This window comes from Aegilops tauschii, chromosome 7, assembly GCF_002575655.3.
Source record: "Aegilops tauschii subsp. strangulata cultivar AL8/78 chromosome 7, Aet v6.0, whole genome shotgun sequence".
Taxonomy (NCBI): domain Eukaryota; kingdom Viridiplantae; phylum Streptophyta; class Magnoliopsida; order Poales; family Poaceae; genus Aegilops; species Aegilops tauschii.
This window is the reverse complement of record NC_053041.3, coordinates 45,336,669-45,362,139: the sequence shown is the minus strand read 5'-3', so window position 1 is coordinate 45,362,139 and position 25,471 is coordinate 45,336,669. Positions and strand designations below refer to the sequence as shown.

Genomic DNA, 25,471 nt, shown 5'->3' with positions numbered 1-25,471 from the left:
ATTCATGGTGCAGGTTACAAGTCATTGAGCACCACACTTACAAAAGGATCGCCTGAAGTGAAATAATTTAATATCATTGTCTCAGCACCCAAAGCTAATCAGAGTAGAATTTTAGACTATATATATACTTTTGGCTGCTGAAGCCTGAAGATAGATATACCATCCCTTCTGCCAGCAACTTGTCAAACGTAGCAAACAAACAGAAGCTAATACAATACTTACAATGCTTGTCCTGAAGCCTATTTTGCGTGAATCATGTAGGGTATCTCTTGTCTTTGCCAGATGGCCCAGATACACACTGGGCATTGCGTCACATCATATATGATGTCAATTGTTTAACTCAAGGATAGTGACCTCATTATACTCAGGACAAAATGCCTGATACCTGAAACGTAAATAGGCAAGAAGAATGGACAGTTGACTGGACACCTTGATGGATCGTACAAATGAACAAGCGAAAGCTTCAGGCCAACACAGGCCAAGACTCTCATTTCATTCATTTAACTGTAGGACTGTAGTTCAACTCACTCTCCTCACGTATGAGAAACATGGGCCAACATATCCACCAACTACAATTTTGAACTGTACTGATTTAAATACCCCCATTGCAATGTGCCAAGATGGTAATGCAAAATGTTACTGATGGATACCAAGATAACATATATTCAGAATGTATCACACAATACAGAAAGACAAGTTTGCTATCATAATCGAAAACAGACAAGTTTGCTTCAGTACAAAATGCCTAATACCTGAAAAGCAAATAGGCAAGAATAATGGGCAGTTCACTGGACACCTTGATGAATCATACGAATGAACAAGCAAAAGCTTCAGGTCAACACTCATTTTATTCATTTAATCAGAGGACTATAGTTCAACTCATGCTCTTCACGTATGAGAAATATGGGCTAACATATTCACCATTTCAACTGTGGGTTAACTGCAATTTAGAACTGTACTGGTTTAAATATCCCCATTGCAATGTGCCAAGATGGGTCATGCAAAATGCCACTGATGGATACCAAGATAACATATATTCAGAATGTATCACACAGTACAGAAAGACAAGTTTGCTGTCATAATCGAAAACAGACGAGTTTGCTTCAAAATGGTATGGTATCAATTGACCGATTCGTTCATATGATAAAAGTACGCCACATAGTAACTTAATCAACGGTACTGTAGGATCAAACTGCAAACCTCCTTATTTCTACCCTGAGACAAACAACAAGAACTTAAGCCAACCTCTACTGCAATGGCCACACTGTATCAGCTTGTAAGGGGGGAAATCCAAAGCAAGCTCCATTTTAATCGAACTATTGATACCAATTCTATGGCTGCTGCTTGGGGTCGCGGTACCCAGCATCCACAAGGACCTTCTCCTTCTTGGCGAGCTCGATGTCGTTATCAACCATCATCTCAACCAGCTGCTGGAAGCCAACCTTGGGCTTCCACCCAAGCACTCTCCTCGACTTGGATGAATCCCCCTGAAGGCAGTCCACCTCCGAAGGCCGAAAGTACTTCTTGTCAATCACCACATGATCCTTCCAGTTGAGGCCGGCGTACCCAAAAGCGGCCTGCAAGAACTCCTCCACGGTGTGGCACTCCTCGGTGGCGACGACATAGTCGTCAGGCTTGTCCTGCTGGAGCATGAGCCACATGGCCTCCACGTAGTCCCCGGCGAAGCCCCAGTCCCTGGCGGCGGAGAGGTTGCCGAGGAAGACCTTGGTCTGGAGCCCCACCTTGATGCGGCCGATGGCGCGGGTGATCTTGCGGGTGACGAAGTTCTCGCCGCGCCGGGGGGACTCGTGGTTGAAGAGCACGCCGTTGCAGGCGAAGAGGCCGTACGCCTCGCGGTAGTTGACGGTGTACCAGTGCGCGGCGACCTTGGCGGCGGCGTAGGGGGAGCGCGGGTGGAAGGGCGTGGCCTCGCTCTGCGGCGGCGGCGTGGAGCCGAACATCTCCGAGGACCCGGCCTGGTAGTAGCGCATGGGCTTGGCCCTGGCGGAGAGGCGGACGGCCTCGAGCAGGCGGAGCGCGCCGGTGGCGGTGACGTCGGCGGTGTAGTCGGGCACCTCGAAGGAGACGGCGACGTGGGACTGGGCGGCCAGGTTGTAGACCTCGTCGGGGAGCACGTGGTCGAGCGCGCGGCGGAGGGAGGACGAGTCGGAGAGGTCGGCGTAGTGGAGCCGCATCGGCGGGCGCGCGGCGGAGGGGGTGGCGTGCGGGTCGTGGTAGATGTGGTCCAGCCGCTGCGTGTTGAAGTTGGAGGAGCGGCGGATGAGGCCGTGCACCTCGTACCCCTTGGACAGGAGCAGCTCCGTCAGGTAGCTCCCGTCCTGCCCCGTGATGCCCGTCACCAGCGCCACCCTCCGCGGCGGCGCCAGGGACCGGGGCACCGCGGGGTCCTCCTCCTCGGCGACGGCGCCGCCGTTGGAGTGCGGCGCGGAGGAGTCGGCCATTCTTTTCTTCCTTGCGAGATCTGATGGGAGTGGGATGTGATTTGGGGGAAGGGGACGGCGATTTGGTGGAGGAAGGAGGCGATGGGGCCCAGGAGTACTTGTAGGCCCGGAGACTTGGGTCTGGGTCAGCTTGTCCTGCCTGGAAAAAATATGGAAAAATTTGGACACTCTATAGAAATTGACACTTGTACTATTTTTATTTCCAAAAGTATTTATTGGGCCAACTTTGAAATGTCAAGTGCTGCTGAATTTCATTGTCATGACGTTGAGGTGAAAAGAATTACGAATTTTTTTTTGCGATGAAGATAGAAATGGAATTCGACGATGCTAAAGCTTTGAACTAGGCGTGGTTTGAGCTAGCTGAGCGGCGATCGGTAAAGAATACGAGTGTGCCATTCGATGTCCTCATCCGACGCTTGAATGGTCGCCAGCTGGCATTTCCTGGTGTCACTATATAGCTCTCCTTCTCCTATTTCAGCAGTTGTTGTCGCCCGTTCGGTTGATTTTGAGTGTTGTCATCACCGCCAACCTCTCTTTTTTGGTATATTTTGTGGGCCACTACATGTAATCCCCCACCCATCGATGCTAAGCCCATAAGAGCTTGTTGCACCATTGTACATTTTTCTACAATTTTTGTTGCTTTTACTTGAGGGGGACTTATCATTTTTGTGTGTGTGTGTGCGCGTGTGGGTGTGGGGGGGGGGGGGGGCTCATATTTTCTGATGATAGGAATGGGCCGGCCCAGACCTGTCCTCGAGGCCGATTTTGGAGGCCAACGACCCGATGAGTCGACTCGGCCCATTCCGGTCCTGACAATTTTCAATATATTTAAGTCAATAATCCAAAAAGTGGAATTCTGCTTTTAGACTTGCAACTTTTTTTGGAAGCAGCACACCCTGGGTGAAAGTGAAACAATGCAGAATGCACTTCTCACTGAACAGCGTTCTTGAGTCAGCTTAGTATCTTTACGTACTAATAAAGCGGTATCGCTTCTGGTCGCTCCTCATTAAAATTACCCTCCAAGTTGGTAAAAATTACCCACCAGTGCCACCCGTAAGTGGGAAAACAATTCTTTCTTTTTCTTAAGTCGCCGCCGATAGCGTTTGGTTCATCTACGGAAATGCCCTTGCACAACACAAGCAAAGAAACCAACCTACTGACTAAAATATTCATAACTTTCAAACCCTAACTCTAAATTTAGCATGCTATATACAGAAAATTGCCCAGAAAAATTTGCAGATTCTAAATATAATGTTATCTTGCATGTTAATTATTTTTATGTTACACCCTTAATTAGTACTTTTCTTTTTCTGTTAAAGGCGCGGACGTTTCTTACTCCTGTTTTTTTGTACCTTGCTTATTACCAGATTTTGATCCGTCGTTTGGTTCGTCCAATTGCACATAAAATAAAAAAAGAAAATAAAAAATGTTCACAATTTCTAAAAATGTTTGCAAATAGTATAAAATGTTAATGAATTCAAAAAATTTGTTGCTTTAGAAAATGTTCAACAATTTGTAAAAGTGTTCACAAATTTAAAAAATGTTCATGATTTCAAATATGTCCACGAGTTTTAAAATTTGTTCATGATTTCACGAAACTGAAAGTGATAGTATATCTCGATGATGCAACAAAATGTGGTCATGGCCATTGAAGATTATGAAAAAAAAAACTCCCGTTGCAACGCACGGGCCCTTTTGCTAGTAGACATTTAAAAAAAGAGAATCGAAACTATGGATGCGTTATTTATGCACAATGGATCCAGATCCCATCTCCTCTCATCAACGACGACGGACCGACGTTGCGCTCGGGCAATCGTAACTCGAAGCATCAATCTCAGTGCTACTGCTACTAGTGCAGTATACAAATCTGAGTATCTTTGAGCTGGCCGTGGATCCGGGCAGGAGGCATGCCTGAACCTGACCGACGGCCGGGTGCCGGGTCAATGTCCGGGCCTCCGTTCACCTCGCGTGATCCCCATGCGTTGACACTGCAGGGAGCTAGCTTACGCCGTTACGCGTACTTGAAATTTTGTAAATTATATAGTCTCTCCGTACTACTCATGCAGACTTAAGATCACCGGCATGGTTTTCAAGATTAATTGACCTCGTCGGCGCACCGACAGGATCCACCAGCGGCTGACAGTAAACAAAATGGCGAGCGCTGCCGACTTAGCTCAAGTTCTGGCCCTTTTTTCTCTCTCTTTTCTTTTCCAGTTTTGCTTTCTTGTGGTCGGTCCATCATTCAGCCTCGTGGCCTGTGTGGAGAGATCTGTGGCTGTCGGTGATCGCGGTAAAAGAAATAAACAGAAGAAGAAACTGTAGCTGGAAACAGAGTTTTCTTTAGGAGGATCCATAGCCTCTCTCACCAGCAGTAACTCCGACGGCTGAATTTTTTTTTCCTTTCGTGTTGTCGAATCATAATTCGGCCTCCTGGTCCCTGTGGAAGACGAGTGATCTTTTGTGTGATCATTTTCTTTTCTTTTCTTTCGTGTGGAAGACGAGTCAAGAGATCTATAGTAGTCGGTGATCCCTGTAAGAAAGATGAAGAAAAAGGTGTCGCTGAAAACAGAGTTGTCGTGGACTGGTGGGCAACACCGTGAGGACTGAGGAATCTCTGCCTTTTATGTACCAGCTCGTGCCTTGATGTACCAACCCGCGGCACACAAGCACCCACGATCTTGGCGCAACGTGATATTTTTGTGGGCTTTTTCCCGCATGTGTTGGCTCAAACTTAGATCGAGTGGGCAGATCACTCACCCCTACAGACATGAGATGCATGTTCGTACACATCAGCAGACAATGAGCCCTTCTATCAACGTCTATGTGTGCCTGTTGACGACCATACATTTGTGGTGCATAACTTGAGCTGTCTGACTCAATCCCTCCCTCCCTCCCTCCCTCCCTTGAGGATTCCACCAGTTGCTAGCAGCTTGGTTTTGCTAGCCAAATGCTTTTCAGTTTGTTGTGTTCTTCCTTCTGCAGACCTCTTGACCGGTCAGCTAACTCAACTGTACGAAAGAATTTTCCATGTTTCTTTTGTTCCTCCCGGATGGATGAAACAGTTGCTTTTCATGCACCGAATGGGGCTTTTGTGCACTAGTTCTTGGGACTAACCCTTGACATAGGAACGGAGCCCAGGAAAGTCAAAGAAATGTGCCCAAAGATACCCAGCCCGACGTATGCTCAACCACCAGCTCCGTCCAGGTGCTTGTAAGCACCTTCTTGTGAATGCATGTTTCTAGGCTAAGTATGTTGATGAGATAACCTATCTCTATTTATGATATTATTCAGCAGACAATATAGTAATACACATGCAGTAAATTATTCAGATGATTGTCATTCTTTTGCCCCTGTTAGATCACAACTTGAAAATCAAATCTGGTTACGGGCACAGGCTTTGAAACGGGCTCTACGGAAGTCAAAATATAGTTAAGATTGTGCGTGCAAATTAATCATATATGATCCACTCAACCGATTGAAACGGATCTTTTCAACATCTTTATTTATGGCCTCACATACATGCAGCTGAATAATCCAGATCATGAACTTCGAATGTAGAAATCCGGAGTATCACAAAAGGTCCATCAGCCTTGAGTAGGGCCTTAGCCGACACTAGTAAAAAAAGGCCCATTTGCCCCGGTTCTAGAGGCCCATTTGTCCCGGTTCTGGAACCGGGACTGAAGCCCAATACCTTTAGTCCCGGTTCGCCTACGAACCGGGACAGATGGGGCTCCACGTGGCCGCTGCGGCTTGCCCAGGCAGGAGGGCCTTTTGTCCTGGTTGGTAGCACCAACCGAGACCAAAAAGCATCCACGCGTCAGCAGTTCAGGGGCTGGGATTGTTTTTTGAAAGAGGGGGGGGGGGGGGGGAGGGGTTGGGTGTTTTGAGGGTTTTGTAGGGTTAATTTAGGGGTTTCATATATTGTGTTACCTAGCTAATAGAGAGAAGTGTCTTCTCTTATCTCCGTGCTTGGTCGACGCTACGTACTATACGTATAGAGAGGACTCGACACACTAGATAGTAAGCAAATGAAGGAAACCATCAAGTACACAAGATCGTCATGAACATATACAGAGAGAAGTGATCGACCTCTCCTTCTCCGAGAGATTGGTCGAACAACAAGTTTTCGTATATCTATCCGACGCTACTGGCTACATATATACAATATAAGATCTCTTACAATTCCCTAACATCTAATGTCAAATTACACATGATATTCTCTGGCTTTATTGATGACGTGGTCAAAAAAGAATCCCGCCAATTTCTCTTGAATTGCTTTCATGCGATCTTGTGGTAGGAGTTCATCCCGCATCTGCCACATCTAATTTGAAGAAGGGGGTCAATACATATATATGAATGAACTCAACACAAATGATGGTAATAAAATAAAATTGTGAATATTATTGCTTACGCACTTCGTATTATTTTTTAGAGTAGCCCCGCTTAGAGGTCGTCGCGTTGTAGATGAACTCGCAAACGTAGTATCCACAATAATCATTCTCGGATTCCTGCCACAAGCACTTTACGAGAAATAGAGGTCAATCAAACTGATAATCAATCATTATAAATGGTATTGATGAAACTAGCTAGAATCAATGAGAGATGCGCGGAACTAGCTAGTAGCACTTACTTTCGGGTGTGTAAATCGCAGCTCCCCCGGCAGTCCCGGAGCTTTTGCGGTAAACTCTTTCCAAACCCTGCGAGACAAAGAAAATAATTATTTGATATCAGGAAATGAACAAAGTTGCCGATATGGTGCAATAATGATCGATTGAACTTACTTCTGGAGCATTTCAGTCATGTTCGCATACTCCTGGGGATCTTTTCGTCTTGAGTCTAAGACAGGTACTACTCCCAACTCAAGCTTAATCTCTAGCAGAATAAAGTGGAAGCTGTGCACGCATGCATAACTCATCAATTACATTACTATAACCTCGAGTAATAAGGGAAACCGAATATGCACAAGATAGCAACACTCACTTGAAGTTGTAAGGAAAGAGTATTTTCTCTTTGTTTTGATTTTGAAGCAACGATTGTAGCAAGTTGGCCTCGGTTTCCGTGGCTTTATATTTAACCATCCATTCATCTATGAGATTTGTGTTAATGAACCCAATATAATAGATTTGTGCTTTTCTGCATTCGACGATCTTCAATCTGCATAATATAGTGAGGATAATTATATATACATGCAATGAAAGAGCTGACCTATATATAGAGACTTAATTACAGAAGTAGTACTTATAGACGGTAGCAAGTGTCGATTATTTTATCGAGGGCCTTTTGATTGTAAAACTGGAAGAACTCCTCAAATGGAACAGACAACAGATAAATTCCAACGAGGTCGTGCTCCTCTTTAACTCTCAGCATCAAAGTATCCTTCCCAGACTCGCTACAGGTGTCCATGTACCACTCATGGAATCTTCGCATCATCGTTGTTAGAGGAGGATGACTAGGTTTGACGAGAGGTTTCCCGTATCGGTATTTGAATTCGTCCACCTCCATTGTATTAAAATGTGCATCGTCGGGCAGGTAAGTACCGGACACCATCCCCGGATTATTAGCGACGATATCGCTAGACACCTTGAGCGGGAGGCATGATTGGTTCGCTTTTTCGCCGAGCTGGGGATTTTTTCCCCACTCCTTCATTCTGCTAACCTTCGATCACTGCAAGTACTTCCCGAAAGCTCCGCTTCCTTATATGTCCTTTCAATAATGCGCTCATAGTTGGTTTGCGGCGGAGACGGTGGTGGTTGCTTCAGGGCGTCGCTAGTGCGCTTCGCTTTCACCAGATCTATCGTCTCCTTCAGAGGTGGATGTTTCATAGCTCTTCGCGTTTCAAAAAAGTCCTTCACTTGGGCTTTACAAATCTTCGCGTTTTCCTCCTCGGTCATCTCGTATGGTAACTTCTCTAGAGGCTTGACAGATGGACCGAATCTGTATTGCCTCCCGCCTCTGGCTGTACTGCTAGACGCTGAAGCAGCCGGAGCGGCGGCGTCTCTCTTCCGTTGCTGCTGACGAGTAGTAGAAGGAGGCGGAGTGCTCCGATGCGCCGGAGCAGGCGGAGCGGCGGCTTCTGTCTTCCGCCGTTGCTGACGAGGCGAAGGAGGAGGCGGGCTGCTCGAACGCGCCGGAGCAGGCGGAGAAGGAGGCGGAGTGCCGGTATTTGAATTCGTCCACCTCCATTGTATCAAAATGTGCATCGTCGGGCAGGTAAGTACCGGACACCATTCCCGGATTATTAGCGACGATATCGCTAGACACCTTGAGCGGGAGGCACGATTGGTTCGCTTGTTCGCCGAGCTGGGGATTTTTTTCCCCACTTCTTCATTCTGCTAACCTTCGATCACTGCAAGTACTTCCCGACCGCTCCGCTTCCTTATATGTCCTTTTAATAATGCGCTCATAGTTGGTTTGCGGAGACGGTGGTGATCGCTTCAGGGCATCGATAGTGCGCTTCGCTTTCACCGGATCTATCGTCTCCTTCAGAGGTGGATGTTTCATAGCTCTTCGCGTTTCAAAAAAGTCCTTCACTTGCTGCTGACGAGTAGTAGAAGGAGGCGAAGTGCTCCGATGCGCCGGAGCAGGCGGAGCGGCGGAGTGCCCTGACTCGCCGGAGGAGGAGGAGGAGGAGGCGGAGGCATCGAGTTCGGAAGGTTGATGTGCTCCTTCCGCCATAGACATGGAGTCTTCAAAGCAAGACCCAACTGAGTATCCCCTTCACCTGTAGGGTGGTCAAGCTCGAGCTCCTCAAATCCCTCAGTTACTTCATCCACCATCACAACAGCATAGCCTTGTGGAATCGGACGACAGTGAAAAGTTGCGTCGGGTTGAGGAGGTGCAACAGAGCCGACAACCGCCTTGACTTTGAGGTGCTGCCACTGCGTCATAAGCTGGCAATGTTGAGCCTCCGTGATAGCATCCACTGGGTAACTAGGAGCCGTGAAGTCAGGCTGCTGAACGAGCTCGGTGGAAGCCATGCTGCTTCTCCGCTGAGATGGCGGGGTAGCTTCTGGGGTAGCTCCGGCACCTCGCTGGATCTCAACTTGTTCCTCTAGCTTTCGTACCCTTGCATTCAGCTTCTGCACTTCAGTCTGCTCCGGTTTCCTCTTCCTCTCCCGGGTTTTGTAATCGCCTGCACCGGGAAACCCAACCTTCCACGCGACAGAGCCTGACGTGCCTCGTGTTCGTCCAGGGTGCTTAGGATTCCCGAGGGCCTCGGTGAGCTCTCATTCTCTCTGTCGGGAACGAACGTCCCTTTCTGCGCTGCGGCGATACACTTCTGAAGCTTCTTGACGGGTGTTCCAAGTTGCTCGTCCGTCCAAACGCACTTCCCTGTTTTAGGGTCCAAGGTTCCCCCAACCCCGAAGAACCAAGTCCTTGAACGGTATGGCCAGTTCAATGTCTCTGGTTCGACCCCTTTAGCAAGCAGGTCTTGCTCAGCCTTGTCCCACAACGGCCGGGCTTTTAGGTAGCCACCTGACCCCGTCCTATGGTGAAACTTCTTCTTTGCAGTATTGTTCTTGTTTGTCTCTAACATCTTCTTAGTCCTGTTCGATGTCTTGTAGGCCACAAATGCGGGCCAGTGATCTCTTATCTTCTCAAATCGGCCGGTGAATTCTAGAGTCTTCCCTTTGTCGACATACGTTGATTTCAACTCATTCTTCCACCTCCTGAATAGATCTGCCATCTTCTTAAGAGCATGAGCCTTGACCAATGGCTCTATAACTGGCTTATCCGGATCCTCCTCTGGAGGTAGGGTGAAATTTGCCTTTAGCGCTGTCCAAAGATCATCTTTCTGTCTATCGTTGACATAAGGAACTTGAGGGTCTACGTTCTTAGGTTGATTCCATAGCTGGATGCTGATCGGGATCATGTCCCTAACAATAGCCCCGCACTGAGCAGAAAATGCTTCCTTGGTCCGCCTGGGTTCAATCGGTTGGCCATCGTTCGCGTTTGCTGTGATCGTGAACCTTTCATTCTGGCACAACCTTTTCTTCGGGCCTCGTCTCGTTACCGAAGTTTGGCTCGATCCGGAGGGCTATAAAAGAAGAAAGAAGGGTTAATATATGTACATACCAAAACAATTAATACATCAATTAGCTAGTTAGCACAGGCTTAATTAATATATATACCTCGCCGGACTTTGCAACACCTCCCTCCTCCGTTCGATCACCGAGCTGTCATCACGGACATCATGATTATGTCCTTCATCCTCCATTGTTCGATCACTGGAGCCTTCATCCTCTCCTTCCAGACCATCAGTGTCGTTGAGATATGACATGACATCACCTCCGCCGAGGATTATGTCCCCCAACATTTGTTCTGTTTCCAAGTCTCGGTGCTCCATAGTTTCTGCAAATATTACAACATGGCAATTAATATACAAATATGACAAATTGATATATTAGTGGCAAACATAGACCTAGCTAGCTCGACGCTTCTATGGTTTGGGGTGGCCTCGACAACGCTTCTAGGGTTTGGTCGGGCGAGAGGGGGTAGGAGACGGACAACGTTTGTTTTCTAGGGTTTGGGTGTCCTCGAGAGTTGGTCGAGTGAGAGGGGGTGATCGATGTCCCCCTCTCTACCCCTCGTCGAACCTCGACCCTCGACCCTCGACGACCCTCGACCCCTCGGCGACCCTCGACCCTCTACCCTAGTTCCCGACACTCGACCGCTCGGCGATCCTCGAAACCCTCATTCCCGATAAAAACTAAGAAGAGGAAGAAGAAAAAAAAGAGGATAAGAAGAAGGAATAGGGGAGAAGAAGAAAAAATAGAAGAAGGAAAAAAGAGAGGAGAAGAAGATACCCTTTTTTTTCTTCTTCCTCTAATTATTTTTTATAGAGCCGCTCTAAAATGCTAACGGGGGGGGGGGGGGGGTATATCGACAACGACGACATACATACATGAAAAAAAATGTTATTGGGGAGGGGGTATATCGACCCCCCTCATGTAGAAGTTATCGGGGAGGGGGTATATCAACAACGACATATACATACATGGAAAAAAATGTTACCGGGAGGGGGTATATCGACCCCCCTCCCTCATGTCGAAGTTATCGGGGAGGGGCTATATCGACAATAACATACATATAAAAAAATTCTATGAACATCCATACATACATGGAAAAAATGCTATGAACAAAAAAATACATATAGCCACATATATGAAAAAAATACATATAGCCACATAGCCGCAAGGTTAAGTTGCTTTTTCATGCATGAAAATGCCGTAAACAGATTCTTTGGATTTTTTGATAATTTTTCATATATAATTTATTTCATTTGGAGTTGTAGATTATTTTCTATGATTTTTCAAAGTTTACAATATTTTCTGAAATTTATAAATCATTTCTGATTTATCTAAAATCCCAGGGTTGACCCAGGTCAAACCTGACCAGTGGGATCCACTAGTCAGTGACCCAGAGCTAATCCCGGTCAAACCTGACGCTGACTAGGGTTTGACCTTGCTGTGGGGCCTGCTGTCAGTCCCTAATGGCCTCGCCACGTCGGCTCTCGTCGGAGCTCGGCTGGCGGTGACCAAAACAACGGCGGTTGCGCGCACGGAGACCACCTGGAGGTAGCTCGCGCACGTGCATATCCAGGGGAGCAGGCGGCTGTGCGAGAAGTGGCCGGAGCTACGTCGGCGACGAGCTCGGGCGGCGGCACGTTTTAGTCTCCGGTGAATCAGTGGCTACGGAGAGCATTTGAGCATGGGAGTGAGGGGGAAAGAGACAGGGGCTCACGGAGATTGCGTTGAGATGCTCAGCCGGCCTGAGCAAGCACGGATGGTGGCGAATCGGCGATGGGGATTGCCGGCACCCGAGGACGAAGACGATAATGTTGGCGATGGCAGGGGCGGGGGCAGGGGCGCGGGATTGGGGACGACGACGGCGACGTCAACGGGGCGGGGGCGGCGGACGGCGTCGGGGCAGCCTGGCGGCGTCGTTGTCGTCGGCGTGGTCGGGGGCAACTGCGAGATGGAAGTGAAAAAATTCCTAAGTGTTGGCTTATATAGCCACACCTTTAGTCCCGGTTTGTGGCACAAATCCGGACCAATGCACCCCTTTGGTCCCGGTTTGTGGCACAAACCGGGACCAATGCACCCCTTGGGTCCCGGTTCGTGCCACCAACCGGGACCAAAGGCTTCTTTTTAGCAGCCTAAAGGGCGGGAAACATGGACCTTTGGCCCCAGTTGGTGGCACCAACCGGGATGAAAGGGGGGCATTGGTCGCGGTTGGTAGCACGAACCAGTACCAATGCACCCCTTTCGTCCAGGTTGGTGCCACCAACCGGGACCAAAGGCCTTGTGCTGGAACTGGCGCGGTGCGGTGGGATGTTTAGTCCCACCTCGCTAGCCGAGAGGCCTCGACAATGGTTTATAAGCGTGGTTGCGCTGATCACTTCGAGCTCCTCTCAAATGCAGGCTTACGAGCCTAAAGTGACTTTATCTGCCTGTGGGCCTACTGGGCCTTCTACGGGCCTGAATCCTGGCTCAGTGTTGGGTTTCTAGTCGTATTCAGGCCGTGGTGGCTCACTAGGTGGCATTTTTTAATTTTTTCCTTTTTTGTTTTGGTTTTTGCTTTATTTATTTTATTTTGTTTCTAATTACAGTTTTTCAGTGATTCTTTTTGCTTTTAGGTAATAAAAATTATAAACTTTCTGTTAGTGCCATTATTTTTCCAATTTGAATAGTTTAAATTTGAATTTTTTGAAATTTGTGTGAATCACTTGTTTGTGAATAACTTTACTATAAAAATAGATTTTTGAGTGATTCTTTTTCCTACTATTTATTATTACTGTGTTTTATCATTATATTCAATTTGGTAATTTTTAGTTTATTTGAAATGTCTGTTTTAATCAAAATCACATTTTGTTATTTCAGTTTGCTATTAGAGTTTAATTAAAGTTTTCTAATTCATTATTTTTGCTATTAGATTTTCATTAAAGTTTTCTAGTTCATTCATTTAGTTCATTATTTTTGCTATTAGAGTTTCATAAAAGTTTCACCAGTTTTTGCCGTAACCCGGTCAACTTTTTAGCACACGATATGTGGGTGAAATGATGAACTTATTTGAACTCCAGACTTTGAGCTAAATGACCCTGAAATTGAAAAGCACTTCAAATGAACTCTGAAGAGGGTTGAAAGTTGGCATGGTATCATCATTTCACCCACATGGCATGTGCTAGAAAATTGAGAGGGTTACGATAAAAAATGGATGCACTTCGTGTACAAAATGGACAATCTCTTTCGAAGTATCAGGGTTTCAGACGAAAACTCATCTGTTACAAAGAGATTTCATTGTTTGAACTTATTTGAACTTCAGACATTTTGTGTGTTCAAAATGCACCATTCAAAGCCACATCATCAATTTTCAACCCTTTCTGACTTCATTTGTTATTTTTCATGCATTTACTGATTTTTTGAGCTATATGACCCTGAAATTGAAAGCACTACAAATTAACTCTGAAAAGGTTGAAAGCTGGCATGGTATCATCATTTCACCCACATAGCATGTGCTAAAAATTTGAGAGGGTTGCGTCAAAAACTGGATGCACTTCGTGTACAAAATGGACAATCTCTTTCGAAGCATCCGAGTTTCGGACGAAAACTCATCTGTTACAAAGGGATTTCATTTTTTAACTTATTTGAACTCCAGACTTTTTGTGTGTTCAAAATGCACCATTCAAAGCCACATCATCAATTTTCAACCCTTTCTAACTTCATTTGTTATTTTTCATGCATTTACTGATTTTTTTTTGAGCTATATGACCCTGAAATTGAAAATCACTACAAATGAACTCTGAAAAGGTTGAAAGTTGGCATGGTATCATCATTTCACCCAAATAGCATGTGCTCAAAAATTGAGAGCGTTACGGCAAAAACTGGATGCACTTCATGTACAAAATGGACAATCTCTTTCGAAGTATCAGCGTTTCGGACGAAAACTCATCTGTTACAAAAGGCATTTCATTTATTCACATGTAACTGCAGTGATATTCTAGATCAAAGGCATCATCATAATAGTTATGGAGAGCAAGTCTTTCTTACGGTCCTCTCTGTGCGACCCGTCAGCGGGTGCTCTCAACTTCCCGTCTTTCTTACGGTCCTCTCTGTGCCATCGCATCAACTTGGCATGCTCTTTGTTTCTGAACAGACGTTTCAATCGTGGTATTATAGGAGCATACCACATCACCTTGGCAGGAACCCTCTTCCTGGGGCGCTCGCCGTCAACATCACCCAAGCGCATTATATATAATTAAGTGTGTCAAAAACCATTACAGAGCATCATGAATAGATAAGTGACCAAATTAATAGAAGTTCATCATCACATTTAAAACCAAAGTACATACATAGTTCTCGAGAGCATCTAATTAAACCGTACATTAAAACTATGTAAAACATTTCAATGCAACAACAAATGCGGTCATAATCGCAACCAAGGTAACAATTGATCCAACGGCATAATGATACCAAGTCTTGGTATGAATGTCATATTTTCTAATCTTTCTAATCTTCAAGCGCATTGCATCCATCTTGATCTTATGATCATCGACGACATCTGCAACATGCAACTCCAATATCATCTTCTCCTCCTTAATTTTTTTAATTTTTCCTTCAAGCAATTGTTTTCTTCTTCAACTAAATTTAACCTCTCGATAATAGGGTCGGTTGGAATTTCCGGTTCACATACCTCCTAGATAAAAATATCTATGTCACGTTGGTCGGCATAATTGTCATAAACAATAAATGAACCAAATAGTTATAAAATATAATATATACCACATCCGAATCATAGATAGGACGAGGACCGACGGGGGCGGATACCAAAACCATCGCACTATATAATAACAAAAAATAATAAAAGTAAGAAAATTATACAAGTAAGAATTTTTTCTTTTAGAAAGAAGATAAGAACAAGAGGCTGACCACGGTGGTACTCGGCGACGAGATCGGCGTGGGCAATCGACGGCGGTGAAGACGGGGACGGGACTTGATGGACCGCTAAACCTAGACAAATCTTGAGGAAAATGGAGCTTGGAGGTCGAGTTTGGATAGGAGAAAGCTTAAGTAGTGTGGCTCAGGAATTTCATCAAACACCTCATGTGCATAGGAGGTGAGCTAGAGCACTACAAAGCCCTCCCCTCGCCGGCAGAAAGAAACGGAGCAGTGGAGTGCTCTGCTTGCTGGCGAGGGGGAATATATAGGCACCTCATTGGTCCCGGTTCGTGGCTGGAACCGGGACTAAAGGACCCCCTTTGGTCCCGGTTCCAGCCAAGAACCGGGACCAATGGTTGTGGGCCAGGAGCGAGGCCCATCGGTCCCGGTTCGTGTCTGGAACCGGGACTAAATGGTCCAGACGAACCGGGACCAATGCCCCACGAGGCCCAGCCGGCCCCCTGGGCTCACAACCGGGACCTATGCCCCATGGGTCCCGGTTTCTTGACTGAACCGGGACTAATGGGCTGGCCAGGCCTGGATCAAAGCCCTGTTTTCTACTAGTGTGATCATACCATGGACTAGCCTGAATTTCTGGCCATGATTTGATAAGACCGACATCAAAAGATCAAGATGGATCTTGTTCCATCCTGAATAGTATAAAATAATTTATTTAAAATTAAACATATTGAATTAATCAGTTTCCAAATGATTATGTAAATGTATCTTCTCCATAATGATAGTAATCCCAAATATTTTTTCCCTATGGACTAGGCGGCTTTGGTTGTCAAGTGGAGTCAAGACGAGTTTGGTTGTCGGGTTTTTGGGCCAGGCTGGCCAGACCCAGCTGGCCAGGTGTAGCCTGAGCCTAATAAATCGTGTACGAATTAATTCTTTGCACATTATATACAAGTTGCTCCATATCCAAGACCGTGTAGAGATATTTTATATGCAATGACCTAGCCAGAAAAAATATATCTGAAAACAGCAATAGAATGTTGAAACACTTTGGTTTCTTATCTCCCCACTCTTTGGTTTCTCATGAATTAAATGGGGGCTGCAACATATCCGTGGTAGACTTTTCCTATCACTTACTCCTATAAGGATATTGGCATACCTGCACGCGAGGTTATCTGGAGGCTCAAACGTTCCTTTTACCATTATTGGATCAAATCATTGTATTACCTTTTGACTGCCTGGTGATTTTTATCCCATTGGATCTCTTTAACTGTCGTGTTACTCCTACTAGTAGAACGCCCGTGTGTTGCTACGGGCTACAATGCATATACTTTAGAAAGCATCTCTGGTTTGAACTCGTAATCCTAGAGACATGCATGACCTTGGTACCGAGAATGATTGCTTACATAATTTTTGGAACGTGTGTTGACACACATATCCATTTTAAAAGAAGAACGATATTTATATTAAGAAAAATCTGAGAGTTTGTACAATTGGTTATTATGGGGACTTGTATTGATTGTGGGTGCCACTCATGTCTGGTATGCATTGTAGCCCACTAAACATATTTGCATACCATACATAGCCGAAGAAATGTGCATCAAAATCGACTTTAATGTGTATGAGAAAAAAAGAAAATTACAATCTTGCTCAGAAAAACAGTGGAACCACCTTTTGTTATAACCCAATTCTTGATTTAAAGTAGAAAGACAAAATTGCAGTTTCAGAATTACATAGAAAGGAGGCCAACTACTTCCTGATCTGGAAAAGATTTCGAGTATGCATGACAACGATATTGTCCTTGACAGTATCAACACTTCTACAGGATTAGCTTCTTGTACAATATACGCAAGATATGGTAGCCATGACCCAGTTCAGGACGAGATGCTTGACGTCTTGGAATTTGTAAACATGATTTCTGCGGCAAATATACAAGGAGTTTCATCACCATGTGAAAGTCTCAAAACAAGCAAATTAACAGGCAAATGAAAGTCCTTTGCTTCTGAAACCAGTGCAGCTATGGCTATGCGCTTATACCTGGTCATTTTGCAAAGCAACATTCAATTTGGTTGCCTTTGCACATCAGCCAACGGAGTGTGAAGGCCACACCGAAGCTCCAACTTTTATAGCCATCAGCTTTCCCTCTTTTCACATGAAAATTCTATATATGTTGAAGTTGGAGGTTGCAATTTGAAGCCATGCACCGGGTAGCATTCTGAGAATGAGACTATATCAAACACGATCAGTTTTGGCTAGATTTCAATATCAGAAAATGGCTCATTCAAAATTACAGTTCAGAAGAACATTGCAGGTTATGTAGGACAATTACTATTCTCCTAGATATTCTGTAGCATCAGCAAAACACAACTACACAAGTGACACATTCCAGCCCCTCTATGTTACTATTCTCCTAGACACATAAGCAACTGACATAATCTACTAGTAAACCTCTTATTTGTTTCAAAGTAAGTTCACATCCATCTAACTCTTGTCTAGGTTCTCTGTAAGTTAGGTGAGACAGTGCGAATGTGCTATCACATAAGCGCAAATTCAGCTATTCACCAAATGAATTGGCCTCTACAAAATCCAACTCCATACATGCTCATTCATGCCAAGGACTCACAACCGACAAAAATGGATTATGCCCCAAAACATAGTACTATTGTAGGCTCGTACCACAGAGATAATCATTCCGAATCATACTAACGAAATATGATTGTTATGCACCCATCTTCTGAAATTAGTACTATCAAATTTAAGGTTTGATATCAATGCACCAATTTCACTCGAACCTACAAACAAATCATGATAAAAAAGAGATATAAGAGTAATCCAAGTTATTCGAGGGATTAACAACGAAAATAACTATGCAATTTGAGTATTGGCTTTTAACATGGGAGAAGCAAACTTGTACCCTGTAAATTAGGATATCATAAAGAATTTATGGTCCTCTCCTCCTCCAGGACCATGAACCAAATGGTCAATTTGCTTGCTTTTGCCTCCTCATTCTTGCATGGAACATAATCGTGACCATCACTTTCTATGCAATAAAAATGACCAAGGAAATTAAACTAATCCATTTGGTGAGCCGTTTTGTTAATAGGACGTCGATCCAGTGATACACTGGTTCATGATAACACTACAAGTTTGGAATACAAGTATCATTTTATTAATCTACCGGTGGGCATCAACCAAACATATAGAAAATATATTTGTGAGTCATTTTGATCTAAGTTTGTTAAATTAATCGCCCGTTGACCCAGTGGTAAATATAGATATCTAAATGTCATTTGGCTACATGTCTCTACTGAATCAAAATTTAGCATCTCAAATTTTTCGCAATACATTCCCCAATAAACAAAATGTCCTCCTAGGAGAATTGGTCTTGTACATTAGAATTTTCTTCTCGAGCAGGAGGTTCTAATTTTTTCTTCCAAATAATGTCCTACTAAATTGGACATAATCTAAAAGTGCAAACATGAAGATGGTCTGGCCAACTGACCACACCCCAACCATAAGTTTTGTGTCCATAGCTTTCTTTTACAAATGCATGTTTGCATTACTTCCAAATGTTCTGTTCCATTTGTTAGTCATCAATGAAAAATTAGGATACTGCAGATGAACATATGTGATAAAACATACTACGATTGACACTACAGAGATAGAGCAACATGACAAATAAAAAGCCATCCTTCTCATCTTTAGACTTCTATAGTTAAAAAAATGGCAACTAAACTTACTACTCTTTTCAACACCTTCCACATCATGCTGGCCACATAAATTATCTTCCCATCATGATTGAGCTGCACTTGTGAAGGTGCTAGTCGTCTCTAGAGCTCATCTATAACGGGCGTTATATTATCATCTGAAGAACCCCTCAGAAAAAACCTGTGCCTGGACAAAACTAGTAACTATAAGTATATCACAAGATTACTGGACAATCAAGAAAAAATATACACTGCATATCAAGTTGAGATAGTTCAGAACTCCCAGGCCATATTTTAAGATGCACACAAATCATGTATCTCAACTCCCAGGAGATTCTCTGGATCAAATCGAGATAGTCAGATAAGTCATACCATAAACTTTTACAACACACCACATATATAGCAACCAAGAATTAATTTTTGGCATGCATCTCAACTCCTAGCAGACAGTCTTCATTGCATGCATCTAGTACACCTTTCTGCCAACGCATCAAGACCTCCAATCGGAGCCGCCATGACTTTCTCCACCTCTATCAATGGCTTCAGAATCTCGACTTAGACATGTCCTATGACTCCGATAAGAAAGCGAAGCTTCGCGTCGCACCCTTTTGAACCCGTGATGGCTGATAATAAGAGCGTGTGCGACCGGAGCCTTTCCGGTCCAGATAGGCGACATTCGGCAATCCATATAGATCTTTGAAAGGGAAGACTGGAACACGTCAGCGAACAGATCGAAGAGGTCAACATTCGACAGAAAGACGCCATGGCTGACGAAGATTGCTAGGACCAAACCACCACAGCCACAACTGCAGCTGCAACAGCGGAAGTAGCACCGCAGATCAAGGGCACGAGGGCTGAGCCCATGACGTAGCCTGCCATGCATCCGTCCATGGTGGAGAACCACTGCGCCGTCCGATCTGGGCCATGCCCTAATCCAGCCAACGCCGCAGCCCCAACCGCACACCCCCGACATAGCGGATGCCACACTGGCGATAGCCGCCGCTCACGCCCCTTGAGCGGACGCCGCGCTCAGCGGTCGCTGGAGACCGGTGGCCCCAACGTGCGCCGACACGCCTCCGGGTCCCCTACCAAACAGAGCCAAGAGGCCGTCACGAGAGGAAGCCCCAGCGCCACCGTCTGCCGCGCAGGCTTCGCCCGACAGCGTCCTCCGGCGGTGGCGCAAGGCGACGAGGAAGGCCCGATGGGGCTGGTGTTGCTGGGGGTGCCCGAGTCGCCCAGGGCTAGGCGACGCGGGGCTGTTTCTATTTTCCTGGGAGTCCCTGAAAAGATAGCTCGCATTTGATACAAATTTCCTGTACACAAAAGTGAAGGGCGCACAATGTCAATCAAGCGGCGCATATAGCTAACTTCTCTTTTTTAATAAGTCGAATCTCAGTTGGTTAAACGAGCCATCTGATGTCATTGTCAGTAAGCTCGTGGACGATGTAAGTGTTCTATAATTCAATAAAGCTTGCCATGATGGCCTTCCCTCAAAAAAAAAGTGAAGGGCGCACAATGTCTTGATGTAGTTAGTAAATAGACACTCAAAAGACTATATATATACCACTCGTCTTTACCCAAGTAGCATATCAAACTCTGTAGACCAGACAAAATGAGACAAGAACTAAAAAAAAACGTGGCAGATCGTTAGGAGATGCGAGACACCAGGAACGAGATGATCATTACTCGATAGACCAACTAGCACCCCGCCTTCTCTTAGTCGAGATGATGTTCATTGGGTGGTACTTTTATGAGAACTTTTACTGTGCTAACTTGAATGGATGGTTGTTCATTCATATTCGGTCGATCTCTCTAGGTTGCACGTCAACGCAATGTCAATCTTCCGCGGGATCAAGGAAATTTATTTAGAACTACCTCTTAATTTAATTTGGAGCAGTTGTGGAAGGGCTCCTCCTCTTCACTAGACTCTGGTGGGTCGGTTTAGGTTGCCATGTTGGGCTGTTCCCGTGGATGCCATATTTCCGAGGTTTGGCATTGTAGTGGTGTGCGGGTTTGGGTGGAAGTTTAAGTCTTCAATGGTGGTCAGTACCGACGACGATAGCGCCAACATGCTTCACTTTTCATAATAGGAGGTACTTTCGGAGAGCTCGATCACTTCTCTACGGGGTTGTGGGCATGTTGGTGGTGGACTGGTGGAGGTCAAGTTTGGATGGTGTTGGCACTGTTGTTCTTTCTTGTTCTTTTTTCTTTCATTGTTTTTTTTGCATCATTGTTCTCTAATTAGTCGTGTACTTGCGTGCGTTTCAGTTGTTTTTTTTGTAGAAACCGGTACAAGACTATTCTTTTTTACACAATTGCATGAGGTCCTTGCCCTCTTAACAGGGTTTCATCAAACAAATGAATACTAAAGACAATATGGTTAGAAAGGGTTGGTATCATGAAGTTGGGTGTGATAGGTGTCCTGCTGTCGAATCCATCAACCATATCACTTTGCGCCATGGCCTTGCGCAAAGCACTTGGGGACATGTTAACCTCCAGTTTGCAGTGGTCTAGCGAGAAAAAATAATTTGGAAGTTGTTCTACCTTTGGCCCTCCTAAACATCCATATTTTGTGTTTCACCCCCTGAAGATCCTTTCTGGCTCAGCCACTGTCTTTGACCCCTGTCAATACCTCGAGGGTGCTGCATTTGTACTCTCGGTTTGTTAGCCCTTTGAAAAATAAAGCGGAAAACTCCACCTTCGCTTTGTTTAAAAAAAACAATGTTTAATGAATATCCGATATTGTAATTGTCAACATAGCGTGTCACACATAGTAGTGTCTAGTAAGTGGAGCACGTAGCTGCCAGACAGTCCGGATATAGTATGTGTGTTGAGCCATAAAATGGGAATGCATTGCAACCGATACAATATGACATAGTACCAATTAATCACTCGGCTACAAGGTAAATCAATGTAAGATAGTACATACCCAACAACCTTCTGCCAGGCATACCAGTTTGTGTGTGGGCGTGTACATATAGTACAACTCCATCTTGGCCTATATATGTATTGTAAGACTCTCTAGCTGAAGAACACTCTTTCCTGTCATATAGGCCACCGATGAGTGAAAAAAAAAATCCAATGATGACCCCAAGACAACAAAAGAAGAAGAAGGGATGATTTACTATGAAAACACATTAGGGAATAGGAAGTGACGGGAACCTAAGGGTGTGTTTGGTAGCATGTATAGACCTAACCTAGTTGTTCTCGTCTGATGGATACTAAGTGTAGACATGCCGAGTTCATGCATTTGCTGTTGTTTGGCAGCGATGTATGCGCTGAGACATGCTGAGCTGAAACTTTGTTTGGGAGCCTGCATGTGTCTGAACAATTTCGAATTCTATTTTTTTTGAATGGTGAACCAAATTGAATAAATGTGAACAAAAATTTAAACATAGTTTGAAATTCTGAACTTTTATTGAAGTTTTTTTAAAAAGAAATTCTAAACATATTTTGCAAATTCAAATAAAATTTTAATTTCCAGAATTTTTTGGAAATTTAAACATATTTCGGAAGTCTAAACATTTTTGAGATTTAAACAAATTCTGATTTTTTTTAAAAAGTAAAGAAAATTTGAAATTCTGAACAATTTTTTAAAATAAAAAAAAATAGAAATTATATTTTTTTGAACATTTAATTTTTTTTGAAATTCTGAACTTTTTTGAAAATGTAAAAAAATATAAAATTATGAACATTTTTTGAAAACTTAAACAATTTTGAAATTCTGAACATATAAAAAAAATAAAAAAAATGAAATTCTGAACTTTTTTGAAAACTTAACAAAATTTAAAATTCCGGATAATTTTTGAAAATTTAAGAAAAAATTGAAATTATGAACATTTTTTGAAAATTTAAACATATCTAAACGTGGTCTGGTGGGTGGGGATGAGGGTTGGGTTAGCATGGCTGAGGACCATTCTTTTGCATCAGATGGGCATAGCCCAGGTGAGCCCATGCACCATATCAAACAAGCAAAAGTGGATCGGATTGAAAAGCTTTTGTCCTTATACACCCTCCATGTACTCTACCAAACACACCCTAAAAGTACAAGAGCCAGGGGAGCCAGAGCTCTTCTCAGCGATTTGGGGCCCTGGGCCATTCGATCGGAGCCTCCCAGCACCTCCAGCTATCCAATCGGCCCTGGAACCTGATCGTTGATATGGGCAGGAGGCACGCCTGAACCTGAATTTCACGTTCCTCTACTCGATTTCAACACATCCAGTACCTGATACAGGGATTTGAGGTGGACAGGATGGAGTCTGGAGGTATGAGGAAGAAGGAAGATGTAGTGTTTGAGACAGAGGCGATTGGGGAAGATTACAGCCAAATTTCTGTAATTGACCTGGGGGTCCCTCTCTAGCTCTAGTACTCCTCAGAGCTCCCACGTCGCTGGGTCGAAGCACTTGTTGCGCCTCTGTTTCCTGCTCGGCCGTGAAGGGCAGACCTTTTCCCGAAAATATTCGATAGAGCATAGGCGCACCTGCCCCGTTATCCCCACTGTCCACTTCCATTGGGATCCGCATCGTCTTAGCTGCTAAACCAGAGACCAGGGTCTCGCGTCACCCTTACATAGTAGGGGTTACGGAGGTGGCGAGGCTGTGAGCAGCCTACGTCCTACTAGGCTACTGTGCCAAAGGCTAACTGCACGCCTGCACACATAGTAAGGGCCAAGAGCATAAGGACAAGTTGGACCGGAACATCTACGCACAGCAGGCGTAACGCGCGTCGGATCCATGGAGGAGGCACCGTCAGAATCCAAGCAGGAGGAGGAGGCATTGTCAGAATCATGTAGGGATAGCTGGGTGAACGCTTAGTCAGGTCCATTTGCGCCATGTTATTCTTGAGACAGATGCACAGCATGTTGTGCGCATGTGGAAGTCGAGGAATTTTAATTGCTTAAGAGTTATCGGCGATCCTTTCTGAAATTCAAGAGCTAAGCAGGAGATTGGAATTTTTCAAGCTTGTTTTCACGCACAGGAAAGCAAATGAACTTGCACAGCTTAAAGCCAAGCAAGCTAGCTCCTCTAGGCGTTGGTCGGTGCATGTGAGTAAATTATGTTCCTGCTTTCTTAGTTCAATGTATCATGTAAGACTATACCCTGTGTGACAATCAATTAAGCTCTTGATGCAAAAACAAAAAGCGCCACAATTACTAAATAAACTACTCTAAGTGCCCGAGCCCCTCGTAAATGAAGGATCTTGGTCATATGCTCTGTCTTTGCAAAATCACACACGGGCATTTTCAACACTAACCCTTAAAATAGGTATTGTATTTGTCCCTGGACTGATTCAGATCTTTCTGTGGGCACGAATATGGGAGATGGCTATCTAATCCTATCTGCATCGACGGTATAGGCTGCACTCTTTTTCTTAGAGCATCTACAGCTGGATTACTCATACCCGGATGGGCGCAGGGACCGCTGACCGGACAGGAGAGAAAAGAAAAAAGTTGACAAAAACCGGACCCCTCAAAGCCTCCTTAAATGCCTGGGCTGTCCGACAGCCCTCATATTTATCTCATATATAGATGAGTAGGAGGAGTGCCCGGCATGTGGGCACTAGTAGAAAAAGGGTCAAATGTCAAGCACATTAGTGCCTGTTTGATTTTGAGCCGGCACTAATGCACATTAGTGCCGGTTATAACGGCTAGCCGGCTGCTCTCAGTAGTACCGGTTCGTGGCGAACCTTTAGCACCGGTTCGTGCCACGAACCGGTACTAAAGTGAGTGGTGGCAGGATGTTGTCAGTCCGGGGACCCTCCAGCACCTTTAGTACCGGTTCGTGGCACGAACCGGTGCTAAAGGTCGTTCTACATAAACCCTTCGTCCACCCGAGCTCGCTCTGTTCTTCCCATTTCCCCTCTCCTCTCTGTTCTTCCCCTCTTCCTCTCGAGCTCATCACACATTTTGCCCAAAATTTGTCAAGATTTGAAGGCCCCCATCCATTCAAATGATCACAAAGGTTAGCAACTTTGTCCTTTCATCTCTCATTGCTAGATTAGCTCTTGCAATGCTTTGTATAGTGATTAATTTATGAGTTTAGTAATTTGGGAGGAAATATATGTGCCAGTATTTGATTTATATGCAATTTGAGGTCAAAATAACACTTAATTTGCATATGTAGGTGTGGTTTACTTAGTGCCTTCTAAATCTCCGTCGTAACCACAGTCGATCGCCCGCACCGTTCCGTCGCCGGCACCACCTTGTGGTGAGCCTCTTGTTCATGAATGTTTTACATTACCAAATTGATGTTTGTGTGATTTGGATATATAGTTACTCGTATAATTATCTTACCCGTACGTTGTTTGTTATACATAGTGCCATGGTTTTGATATCCGTCCCCGTCGGCCCTCGTCCTTGTTATGATTCGGATGTGGTATATTCTCTTTTAAAACTAGTTGTTGCGTT

General features: G+C 44.7%; 1 protein-coding gene across 1 annotated transcript; it reads right to left on the bottom strand.

Annotated features, from left to right (window-relative positions):
* Nucleotides 1-1,097: 1,097 nt before the first annotated feature.
* Nucleotides 1,098-2,562, bottom strand: LOC109742543 (GDP-mannose 4,6 dehydratase 1). Its single transcript, XM_020301634.4, has one exon. It carries the CDS (start codon nt 2,460-2,462, stop codon nt 1,332-1,334), a length of 1,131 nt encoding a protein of 376 aa, XP_020157223.1. The 5' UTR covers nt 2,463-2,562; the 3' UTR covers nt 1,098-1,331.
* Between the last annotated feature and the right edge of the window lie 22,909 nt (nt 2,563-25,471).